The sequence below is a fragment of the Polyodon spathula genome, chromosome 16, assembly GCF_017654505.1.
Source record: "Polyodon spathula isolate WHYD16114869_AA chromosome 16, ASM1765450v1, whole genome shotgun sequence".
In the NCBI taxonomy this organism is placed as follows: domain Eukaryota; kingdom Metazoa; phylum Chordata; class Actinopteri; order Acipenseriformes; family Polyodontidae; genus Polyodon; species Polyodon spathula.
In genome coordinates this window covers 5,317,459-5,330,327 of record NC_054549.1, presented here as the reverse complement: position 1 = coordinate 5,330,327, position 12,869 = coordinate 5,317,459, and the positions used below count along the sequence as shown (strand labels likewise).

The 12,869-nt window shown below is 37.7% G+C and overlaps 1 protein-coding gene across 1 annotated transcript in view; it reads left to right on the top strand.

Moving 5' to 3' along the window:
- The window catches only part of LOC121329145, a 51,249-nt gene extending 40,282 nt beyond the window's left edge, over positions 1-10,967 (top strand). Inside the window, exons 2-3 of the mRNA XM_041274537.1 lie at positions 8,874-9,024; positions 10,592-10,967. Of these exons, the coding sequence (XP_041130471.1) occupies positions 8,874-9,024; positions 10,592-10,875 (435 nt within the window). The 3' untranslated portion in view covers positions 10,876-10,967. The remainder of the gene's footprint in view (positions 1-8,873; positions 9,025-10,591) is intronic.
- Positions 10,968-12,869: the final 1,902 nt, after the last annotated feature.

Genomic DNA, 12,869 nt, shown 5'->3' with positions numbered 1-12,869 from the left:
TCATAACATCAAATATTAATGAAAGGTCATACAAATACACTGCAGTACACAGCATGATTAAAGCAATGTTTTACATTGATCAGCCCCAAAGATACAACAGCGTACAGTATTATTTTGGAGTGATACTGACCATTTAATAATAATAATAATAATAATAATAATAATAATAATAATAATAAAGGAATACATTAACAGCAAAGAAATAATAATAATAAAAAAAACATGAGCGGATAAGCTGACCAGATTTTCCAGTTTTGTTTTGAGTGGCAATTCAAATGATTATAAACCAGGTTTTCCAGGTACAACAAAGGTCTTTTTAGGTGATGCCTTTCAATAATAAAGGTGTCTTCTTTGGGTAAGAAGTGGAAACTGAGGTAATGAAAGTTTATTGTACAAGTCAGTTAAGACGTCTTCTCCGATGAAGAAAACAAACAGACACATTGCCACAAAAATGTTTTTGGTGCCATACTGGGTGTGTCATTTCTATTAATTATATCGAAAGGTACAGCACTCTAAATGTAAAAGAACAGTGATTAATAAATTAGCCAAAACAATTGCCAACTTGACTTAAAGCCCAATTCAATTAAGTTTGAGCTGGGGAAAAACCTTTTATGAAAATGTAGTCATGCATTTAACAGAGAGAATGTGAAGATTATGTTTCAATTGTCATCGAAAATGTTTTAATTAGGTTTATTGTTTATTTATATTATACTGAAATGCTCTTTTCCTAATAAAAGGCATATGAATTATAGCTTCATATAGTTTAACCTTCAAAAAATGACACTATCACTTTTACTGGTTTTCAAATTAGCAAAGTGAAATAGAGCACCTTGTTTCCAGTTGAGTGAGACTGAGGGACGAAGAGGTGAATGGACTTTCAATAAGGTCACACATGTGACCAGCCTCTAAGCTTGGACTGATCCCAGGATATCCTGGTTATTCATCCTACACCCTAACCCCTGGATCACAATGGCCCTTTTACTCCCCTGTGTACACACTTCTCCTTGATCAGAGGAGCCCCCAACTAAAGGGATAGTGTTCTATAAAAAAATGTTTTAAAAAAAATGGTTCTTACAATATCACTTAAAAAAAAAAATCCTATTTGCACCCCTTTGTTAAATTTGAATTATATTTTTTGTATTTATATCTGCATAGTGATCACATGGAGTAGAAGCAACCATATTTGAACCATATAGCCATGTGATTCTTCCAGCCTTTAAAACACACACCTTATTACGCATCTGGTCTGGAATTCTGAAACGTTTTAGAATGCACTGATCCTCTTCATACATCACAAGCTTCTTTATCCTTCTGAGCATTCTGATTGCAGACCTTATTAGCATGGTTCTAGATTGCTTACCAAAGGTACTTTTATCTGCAGGGAACACATGATGTGTCTGCTTGCCAAACTGCATAAGCCCAGCAGGTCCACTTCCGGTATGACTACTACAGCTTACCAATATGCAGCTAGTGTAACATTACTAATCATACTGAACTAAATACTGAGACAAGGAAATCGACTTGTGCTCTGCTTTCCACTCCTCACACAGTTCAATGCTTTTCATTTCACAGTTTGCATCAATATAAAAAATAAAAACCCTAATAGTGGTGTGCAATACTTGCCACAGTTGTTCGCCTTTGATCACATCCTCCAAACAAAACCAGCCATCACAGCAGGGTGCGGATAGAATTACCAGCAAACAGTACTCCTTTTAAATGGGTCTATTTACCCTCAGGTTCTTTTCTCTTGCCAAGACCTGATTGTATGCAGTACAAAGCCTCCAAAAGCAGGCTTTAGTGTTAGCCATCTAACTGAGCCCAGGCACTCATTTATCCACTAGCTTAAAGGGACCTGAACAAACACACAAAAAGGGTAGCTTGAATTAGGATTGGCTCTTTTATTTGTCTGTAATACATTTTGTTTGTTCTACAGCTGCCTTCACTGGTAGTTATATTAATACAGCACCCATTAGGCAATGAGCTGTTAATTGGAGATTTTCCTGTTTAAATCTTTCAAGCACAATGCTGATGATAATCACCACTCAGCTTGAGCTAATCAGCAGCCAAGTCCCTGGCCTCATTAGGAACGGCTCATTTCCATATTGCGATAAGCACACGGCAAGTGATTCTGTTGAAGCAATGGATAATGCTCTACTTTTTGTTTTACAAACTGCAGACAATATAGTCCAGCTTTTCACCTTACTGAAAAGTAAAAAGCCCCCCCCCTGCAATTCCATTATAATACCAGTGTAGTAGCCCTAGCTGCACCTTTATCAGACCACATCATTATCAGCAATATCAACACAATGGGTTTAGGGCACATATTGCAGTCATGATAAGGTACTGTACCATGAACTTCAATAGGTGACCAGTGTGTATCGTTTCAAACCATTGTGATGCCATTAGTATGTCCAAATATGAAACTATTACCACTCCAAATCCATCATGTCAATGTCTTATACCTGCCACCCTTTCCTTAATACAGAAAACTGTGTTTGGCATTGAATACCATTTGACAAGGAAATGAGGATTTGACTGACAATACACAATAAGACCCAGCAGCTCTGAAGAACCTGTGGTGGTCAATTTAAGGAATAACATTTTTTATTAAGTTACAGTTAGCCAAAAAAACATTGTAAAGTTTGCCAAATATGTTTTGACTAACTTTATAATATTGTAACTACACTAGTAGTTTTGACCCCTGAAAACATGACATGTACATCATGTGGTCAGTACTGTTGACTGAATGGACTGCCTCTCTGTGTCTATAGACAGTAAGTGTGTTTGTGTATATGTGTGTCCTCATTTACTCAGACTCAGACTGCACGTGTTTAGGGAATGTACTGCTGTAGTGTAAATGTAGTGTAAATAATTCACTGCTGTTAAAAATTGGATCTGCCCAGGTCAAAGGGTAAGGCACTGAGCCAATAACAGAGTGAAGAGTGTTTTGACAATATTTTCTGTCCTGGCTTGGTGAATATATTCCCATGAGGTTGTAAATTCTTGTGCCTACATCTAGAAAACATAACATGCAAAACCAAGAGAAAAGTGGGGGTACTCAAAGATATCCTGACAACATTATTGAAGGCTTTAAGGTTTCAAGACTATAGACGCTTAAACTTTTGAATTTCTTCCTGGAAATCATATTTATCTACATCTTATCACTTACTGCCATAGAACTAATTTGATACTCATTCTGTATTATTTCACAGGAATCTGCGTAGGTTTTTTTAAATTACATTTAGAAACACTCACAGCTCAGACAGGTTTATAGTCAGTGCCCTATTACCAATTATTTAAAAATAGGCAAATTCCTCAGAGCTACACGGACCACTCCTTTATTTGTATTGACCTGTAACATTGAAGGTTTTCACAGGATCAGCTGGGATATCCTTCTGCACAGTGGAATTTACTGCATTCCTGGCAAACTACCTCTGTTCATTGTCAGGAAAAAAAAGTGGAGCGTTTCTTTCCTTAGAAAGATGCATTGAAAGTAAACAATGTTAAAAATAAATTTTAAAAATGGCATCACCCTATAGAATTAACTAAGTAAAGTCGAATGAAACCTGCTGAATAATGTTACTTTAACATATTGAATTACTCACCGCTTTGTAGTTTCTCCATATACTTAACGACAAACTGACAGCATTTTTTAAATGTGACTTTTTCGAAAACCGAACATGAAATACTGTACTACTGTTATGGCTTCCGGTATTCTTTTGCGATATCATTTAGAAGTTTTTTGATTACATAATGTTAAGTAAAAGATCTAAATTATGTTACATTTTATTATTAGAAAATATATATATATATATATATATATATATATATATATATATATATATATATATATATATATATATATATATATATATATATATATAATTTGTATTTATTTTTTATTTTTTAAAAATGATATCTCAATCCTAAAATTTTAGGTGATGCAAAACTTTTTACCATAGCTGTAGATTCAATGCCAGATCTCTCCACACGTGTGGTAAAATGTGCAGTATTAGCATAGACAGTGTGAAAGATAAATACAGTCAAATTCTACAGGATGGACAAGAAAAAAAGTTTGGGGCTTTTCTCATTTGGAGACTGTGTCCAGGATCTTGTGCCTGTACCTTTGTGAATCGCTGGTTTAATTGCAGTCAGAGTAGTTGGAGAGTATCTGATAACTTTGACAGGTTTGACGTCTGTGACATCACAGAGAGAGAGAGATTCCTAAAACTCCCAGGGAAGACTGGCCTGCAGGATTGGACATGTTGTGAACTGCTGGCGGATTCTTTTCTGCTAGTTCAGAGAGTGAAGAGGTTAAGGAGGGGGCCCATTTAAGGTGGAACCTTGCTGGTATAGAAAAGGGAGTCTGGAAATAGCATTGATCTTTGAAGAGGGCTAAACAAACTTGAGTAGTGAAATAATGGTATTTGTGTGGGATCTGGTCATGAATGCTGCATGTAGTCTGGGTGCGTGCTTTTTTGAATGAGAAGGTCTCATTAGTTTGGGTTAATGGTACCTTTTTGCAGTATGCATGTCTCATTTAATCCAAGTGTGCTGCCAAGCCTACTGGAAAATCTTGTAATACATACTGTACCCCAAACTTGAGCCAATCAACGGTCGCATTACAGCGAGGGGGCTAAACACTATGAAACAAGGCTGTTTGATCTCTGTTTAAACTCACATGCTATATGTAGTGGCTGATCCATAGGAGATGCATTACAAAGCAGTGAATCCCATTGCCAGAGAGCAAATGGTTAAGCATTGTGATCCAGAGCATGACACACCACACACTGGAGACTTGCTTTTTTCATGGCACTTTTTTCATGGCACTTTTTTCATGGCACTTTCTCTTTTGTTTTTGTGCTATATTGCAACATCATGTCATATCCAATGTAAGGGCATGCGTATGTGCAGCTGAGCAGTGTGAATTCCAAGTGTCTGCAGCAAGTACTAGCAGGTGCTATACTAAATCAGTTTAATGACATTCTAAAGAATGACATTATGAATAAAATGGTTTGATAATATAAACATGTTCTATCTTGCTGTTAAACACCCTGCAGTTTCACAAATGTCGAACAGTATTTTTTGTTTGTTTTAATAAAAACAGACATTAAATAACTTGCATTTTAAATAATTTTGGCTAGGACCTTGTTGTAAGGTTTAGACTACCACCTGCTATAGCAGCCACTTCTTACCATACTAGTAGATGAAATAATTGGCCCCTTTGAAAGGAGGTTTGCAGAGACCAGAGGGACAGGAGCAGTAAAGCAAGTGAAACACTCGTCTACAAGCTAATAATCATTTACAATGGCAAAATGTGAGGTGTGTGTAGTTGCAGCATCGGTCCATTATTCAGTCCTTAGAAGTGCTGTAATAAAAATATCTTTATTTTTATATAGCGCCTTTCATAGTGGACCACCATCACAAAGCACTTTACAAGATATGAGACTAGGGTGTGTGAACTATGCATCAGCTGCAGAGTCACTTGCAACAACGTCTCACCCGAAAGTCGGAGCACAAGGAGGTTAAGTGACTTGCTCGGAGTCACACCATGAGTCAGTGACTGAGCTGGGATTTTAACCAGGGACCTGATGGTTACAAGCCTGTTCTTTAACCACTGGACCACACAGCCTCCTATAGATCTGTGGGTGTATAATACAATGGAAAAGGGGTGCTCAGAGTTCAACAATTCTTTGGAAACCCTTTGCCGGACAATAGCCTTCTTCACACTTTTCTTTCTTTTTTTTTCATGCTGTCTGAAGAAAGGCTAGACGGACCAGTGAGATGAAATCATAGGGTACAGCTCCCCTTCAATGATATCAAATAACAGGTCCTGTACAATTTGAGGGGCTTTGTTGGCCAGTGTCGGTGTGAACCTGATCATTACCATTGTGTTATTTATTTATTTATAAGTCATTTTCTGTTCATTAAAAGTGGCTGCTTATAAAGTTGATATTTCTGTTAACAGGACTGACAGAGAATGCATTCTAACATTTTATTCTGTTAGGTCATTCTTTTTTTTTTTTGTAGTTGGGGATTGTGACTTTGAAATACCTTATTTCGTTTGTTTTTGGTTGTGCAAGTGATTTTAAATGAATTCCCTGTAATGTTTTGCAAATCTATTTTGTTGGTGTTCTGTTGATTCCGTTACTGAGAATGCCATTAGGTTTCACTTAGACCTCCCATATTTGTAAACAGTAGTCTAGCTACTGCTTGACCCTTGGTTTCAGTTGGCTGATCTGACTGTTCTTAGAGAGAAGTTTAAGTAGGAGTTCGGAGTTTCTTATACCACCTCAATTCCAGAGCTTAAGGTCAGATAACTTAGTTAGAATGTTGGGATTATCAGGGGAGAGCATTGAAATACCAGGAACAGGGAGGATTGCTTAAAGATGACTCCTTTCTCACTAAAGGGAGGAAGCCACGTGGCCGCCTTCCCCCAAAAGAACAGAACAGCAGCTCACTAGCAACTGCTTAAGGCATTGCTCATAATTCAAGAAGGGGGCAAACTTGCCACAAATATCCCACTTAAATAGAGGGAGTGCAGTAAAGAATGCGCAGCTATTGTTCATTTTCGATAATTATCTGATTTTCAATTCAAACATGAAATTTCATGTCCACAGTTACTCTGTACTGTAAGTCTGCTTTACAGTGTGTTTGGAATCTAAGCTTTGCACCTCTTTTGCTAAAGGGTGCAGGTGAAGCTGCTTTGCATGTCTAGCTGAACAGCAGACACAGTTAATTCTAGGTTGCCCTCACCGTTGTCTAAGATCGAAACTCCGAAATTATGCTGTGCTTCCTGTTTTTGTGGTTTGAATGGTGAGGGCTGGCAGTGACATTAATCGGTTGCTATGAGAATCTGCCACACAGGAGTACAAGTCTGAATGTGTACCTGTGAAAAAGAGGTTCAGGTACAGCACACAATCACTCCCACACAATCAGCTCGAGCTGGAGTTTAACCTGTGCCTTGCCAGAGAGCTATTCAGGCAGTCACGTTGAGACTATCAGAATCCGTATTCAGTTTAATGTGCCCTAATTGACAACATGTTTGCACAGAGCATTGGGCAGGTCCCTTTGTCTGTATTCTAAATGCAATGTAGATGTGCCTACTCTCAAGCTCAGGTTTCCCTCCTCCAAGACTGCGAAAACCTGATCAGTTTTTCTTGGTAATCAATCCTAAGCCCCAAACCTTAAGTTTGCCATTCAGACAGAAGCATTCTGCGAATACAATGCATGTGAGGGGGAGCCTCTGGGCATGCACATAGAACTGCTGCTTGCTTTTCAATTCATCAAATAGAATTCTAGGGGATGAGCATAACTGGAGACCCCAGTCAACAATACCAGGTGGCAAGCCTGAATTTGCCTCCGGAGCATCAGTAAAATAAGCTTCATCCCTTTGTTTGGGGTAACAGAGAAAGGCTGCCACCTCGATTCCTATATTACATGGATCATACAAGAGCAATGGATCCTTCCAAAACACCTTAGTGCTTTAGGATTTTCCCACAGAACACTACTACAGTATTTACCAAAAATGTACATACCAGTGCTCAATTTATCCACTTGTTTTAGGTTTTGAAAAACTTCAAACTAGTATTCCCTAACCCTTCTGTGCTCTAAACTAAACTTAACTTCACAAATCATATCTTTTATCCCTGGGAAAAGTTTTCTGAATGCTTTTCTCTAGATCCTATATTGCTGCACCAAAATAAGATTACTTTTGTTAGTGTTTCTTTGCTATCACTGCATATTAAGTTTAGATGGGAAACTGAACTCACAAATCAATTTGAGGGGTTATGTAGTTTAAATTATAACAATGCGATAGCACTACTTAGACCACGTGGTTCCATGGAGCCAGGATGCATTGCATTTAACAGGAACAGCTTTCGGGTAAAAGTGGCTATGCTGTCATTTTAGAAACCTTTTATTAATAACTTGAAATATATTTCCATACATCTCAACCCTGTTTATTTATATAGACAGGAACGATACCTGCTGCTTTAAAACCATTGCAGCCGGAATTCTAAACAGTTAAAAATGTAAGAATGAGATTAGATGACACCGCCTCCTCAGGTGGGCCCTATCCGGTCAATGAATACCTGCTCTAGTGACTGTTTACCAGGCAGGCGCGCATATTGCCTCTAGCTGGGAAACCAGACAGACGTGTTCCTTTGACAAAACAATAGTTCCTGCCTTTCATGCAATTTATAATTTCTGGTATAATCTCTCTCTCTCTCTCTCTCTCTCTCTCTCTCTCTCTCTCTCTCTCTCTCTCTCTCTCTCTCTCTCTCTTTATATAATGTGCTATAGTAGCATTCTGTTGAGGTCTGCTAATTTGCTTATGTTATGTAATACGCTATTATACACCTATTGTTGTACCAAGCCTGCCTGGAAATATATCATTTTGAAATTAAGAGAAACATTGTGAATATTTGAAAAACACATATTGTGATACAATTCTGGACGAGAACAGGTATTATAGTGTGAGTCATTCAAAGTCAATGAAAGCATTAAATTGCTGTTTGAATTTAGAGCCCAAGGCTAGCATGTCTACGATACTGTAAATGTTATTACAGACGTTTACCATAAAAGCCTAGCAAAGCGTAACGTGAGGTTGGTAAAGCATATTAAAAAAAACATGTAATCAATGGTAAACTATGGTAAATGCATAGTATAACTATGGGAAAAGGGCAACATTACTGTGCACGTTTACCAAGGTAAACTCTTATAAAGATAGTCATTAAAAGGTGGTAAAAGGTACATTATCTCCTACACCTCAATCCCCAATGTTGAAGCTTTGGTAACACAGCGCAGGAGTTATCAGGTTGGACATCCATTTGAAATGGGCTGAATTAAGCAATGTCTTCCGTTCTGCTCAGAAAAGACTCAAGAAGCTGAAACAGATGAAAGTCAATGTCCAGCGGCGGCTGCAAGATCCAGATCGAAGATGGGAACTGCGGATGAAGTTCCTGCAGCAAGCTAAAAGCTACATTGGGGTGCCGTACCACAAGAGGTACCACCAGCCTGGATGTAAGTCCACAAACATGTCATATTTCATCAGAATCGCATCACAGGTTACTGCTGTCTTGTGTAACTGCCCAATGATATTGAGGAAACTTAATGGATTGCAGCTACTAATTGGATTATTTTTGCGGAATTTCTGTAACAGCATTTTTAAATGCTTTCATATCTGTTAATTGACCAATCACAGTAAACCGTCACTTATCAGACTGCAGTGGGACCAGAGTAAGGGCGGATATGTAAAAGCCTGATGAATGAATCCTGTTTTGAATAGTATTATACACAGCTGTGACAATTACTATATTCACACAGTTATTGTTTTGAGATTCAGCTTTTATTAGGGAGCTCCCCTAAATCCCTTGTTTAGAAAGATACAGGGCATTAATGTTTGTGACAGAGTAGCCGTCTGCCGTGTGAATGCATGCATTTGCTGCTGAGTGACAGGCAGGAGACGGAGGTTGAAGTTGATACACCCCACAGGAGAACAGGATTTATTTACATGTCAACACACTGAACAGCTCGAAAACTTTTTTGTGGTACCTATAATCTCTGAACTAATCTTCTCTGTTCAATAATAAACAAACTCGGGCTACTTGCCCGGTTGTCAGTGGTTTTGACTTGCTTACTCACTCTTAGGTAACCAACCCTGGTTCTGGTTCTTTCTCTCTGTCTCTCTCACACACACCCACTGTACTGAAGGTCTTGATCGTGGCAGATAAATGGTTAGGGTGGATATGTGACGGGCGGATATACAACGGATTACCATGTCTCATATAATAAAGAAACAATTTCTACATTCAACATTTTCAAAGTAGTGGTCGTCAACAGTTGAGGCCAGCTTAGAGTATTCATAAACATTCTCCTGCACAGAATGTGCTATTAATATTAACTCAGATATTTCAAATACTTTGATTATGCAGTCAACATGGCCAACGCTAATTCTATTTCTGGTAACAGAGCAATGGCCAGACAAATCGAATTGACTGCAGATATGACTACTGTAGAGAAGAAGGAGGTCTATTTTAATGATCTAATCAGTGGCAGATCTTAATACTATCACCCTAAACTTTACAAACCTGTATTTGTATGTAGCAATGTTAATATGTATCCCACTTAAGGTTTTTAATGGGTTTGATTACAATGACAATCTGTAGTCTTAGGTAATAGCAAGTAATCAAACTGATGTTCAAACTTGCAATATTTAATGAGCAGAAAACTACAATGTAGTCTGTTTTTTATTAAATGAAACAATGTTTTTCTCTCTTACTATTACAACTCCCTGGTAATCAGCATCTCTCTCTTTTCTCACCAGAAAGTTTGGACAGCATTGCTTTTGATCATTGAAATAGTGTCGTATTGCTCTCTACAAGTCTATAGTTGTATTGAGAGAAAGCAGTAGTTTAGACAAACATTTAAAAAAGGTCCAGTAATATGGGCCAGATTTTCAAAGACTGTAGACAGCACTTTGAAAACACAGCCTCGTGCCTTGTGATTGAGTGTTTAAAGTGAAGGGTTTGGGTTTGTCACTTGACTTGATTCAGACAGGGGTCGCTCTTCTATCTCCCCTGGTTTTCAGCTCCGGAGTACGAGTCCCCTCTGTTTCTGGATTGCTGTGGGCTGGTTCGAAAAGTGCTGCTTGACCTGAAGGAGGATTTTGGCTTTGTTATTGGTCCCGGAAACCAGGCCTATCAATACGACACCCTCCCTATCACCTTGGCAACAGAGGCCGATATGAAACCTGGGGACCTTGTCTTCATCTCCGGATCATACTTCAATCCCCAAAGTAACGTGCCCATGCCAGTAATGGACAGTTATCAGATGGGAACTCGTTGCTTCTCTAGAAATGAAGCACATTGCTGATATTTGGGAGAAATGACAATATAAGTCCTGTAAAACACCACCATTAAGAAAAACAACAACATTAGGGCCCTACTTCATATACTCAATGTACACACACACACACACACACACACACACACACACATATGTGTGTGTATATATATATATATATATATATATATATATATATATATATATATATATATATATAGTGCAGTCAAAAGTTTACAGACAGAATAATTGTAGCAAAAATCTTTTGTAGCAAAAGTTTTGCTTTGTGGATGAAAAAGTTTTTTTGTAAAAAGTTACAAGAACTAGATGTCTATAATTATTTATTTCAGCAATCTTTTGGCAAAAATGCTAATTCCAAAGTATTCATACCCTGTCAAGGAAAATTAAATTAATAGCTAGTTGAGGCACCTTTAGTAATAATAACCTCTTTTAAATGATTAGGATATTTGTCAGTGAGCTTTTGCCATGATTCTTTATTGATTTTTGAGCATTCCTCATCGCAAACTTGTTCCAGTTCATTCAAATTCTGAGGACTTCTCTTGTGCACAGCCTTCTTCAGCTCATACCGAAGATTATCAATGCGATTTAGACTGGGACCTTGACGAGGCCATTCCAGAACCTTGATTTTATTATTCTTTAACCATTCTGAAGTAGATTTTGATGTGTGCTTTGGATCGTTGTTGTGTTGGAACGTCCAGTTGCACTTTAGAGCGGAGGGTAGCGGAGGGTTTCAGGTGATTGGCCAATATCTTTTGGTATGCTATGAAATCCATTTTACCTGGTATTAGAACTACATTTCCTGTGCCATTAGAGGAAAAACAGCCCCATTGTAGGATATTACCACCTCCTATTCTCAAATACTTGGAAATCTTCTTGTATCCTACTCCAGCTTTATGAGTAAATAATTTTCTGTTTAAGGTCTTCAGAAAGCTCTTTACTTTTTCCCATAATGACTTATTGGTAATGACAGTAATCATCCTATACCTAACCCTTTTATACCCTATACGAATGTTCACCTACAATCCGGCATTTTCAGACTTTTCTAGAATTAGGTTCTGCATTATCATATTGAAATTTCTAGCGCCTTGTAGACAATACTATCATAGCACCAAAGAGCATGAATACTTTTGAATGAGCATTTTTGGAGTTTTGCAAAAAAAAATTGCTGAAATAAATAATTGTAGACATCTATTTGTCTAACTTTTTTTTCCTCATCCACAAAAGCAAAACTTTTGCTACAAAAGTTTTTTTTCTAAAATTCTTTGTTTTGAGAAATTTCTAGAAATTATACATTTCCATTGGGTATGTAAACTTTTGACTACAACTGTACATATACATATATAAATATACACACACACGTATGTACATATAACTATATACATATACATATACAAGGATTTTGAGTTTTAAAGTCTCAGTGTGAACATGCAGTACTTCTAAGTTACTTTTTTTGCTGTACATTATGCTTCTCAGTGCAGCATAATGTACAGCAAAAAAGAGGCTATATAAGAAACTGGATCACATAGCTTTTTTTAAGTGTGAAATATTATCTGCATTGTAATGCAAAGCTTGCCACTGCTATCAACGAAAGTGCTGTTTCAGTTTTTGTCCTGGCAGAAGCTTGTAGAAAATGTAATAAAATGTGATGAAGAAAGTGCTGTTTTAAAGCAGCCACTTGTGACTCCCCTCACCTCACCCCACCTATCATACATGGATCACAGCCCACGCTTGCTGTGCTCCGACCTACTCCTACTCTAACTGCACTACCCTATATGGAGTCATTGAAGTGATTTCATTGAGGGCATTAATGGGAGGATCAGAAGCTGTTCCTTTCCCAGGACTCATGGAGAATAGACTTGCATTTCTTCCCAGGAAAGCACATTTTAATTTGACACTGTATTGAAATACAAGTCCAACTGCGCCTCCTAGCCACTTCACAGCACCACATCGCTATAACTCCTGAATTGCTGTTTATTTTTGTTCTTCTATGGCATGTTCCAGTG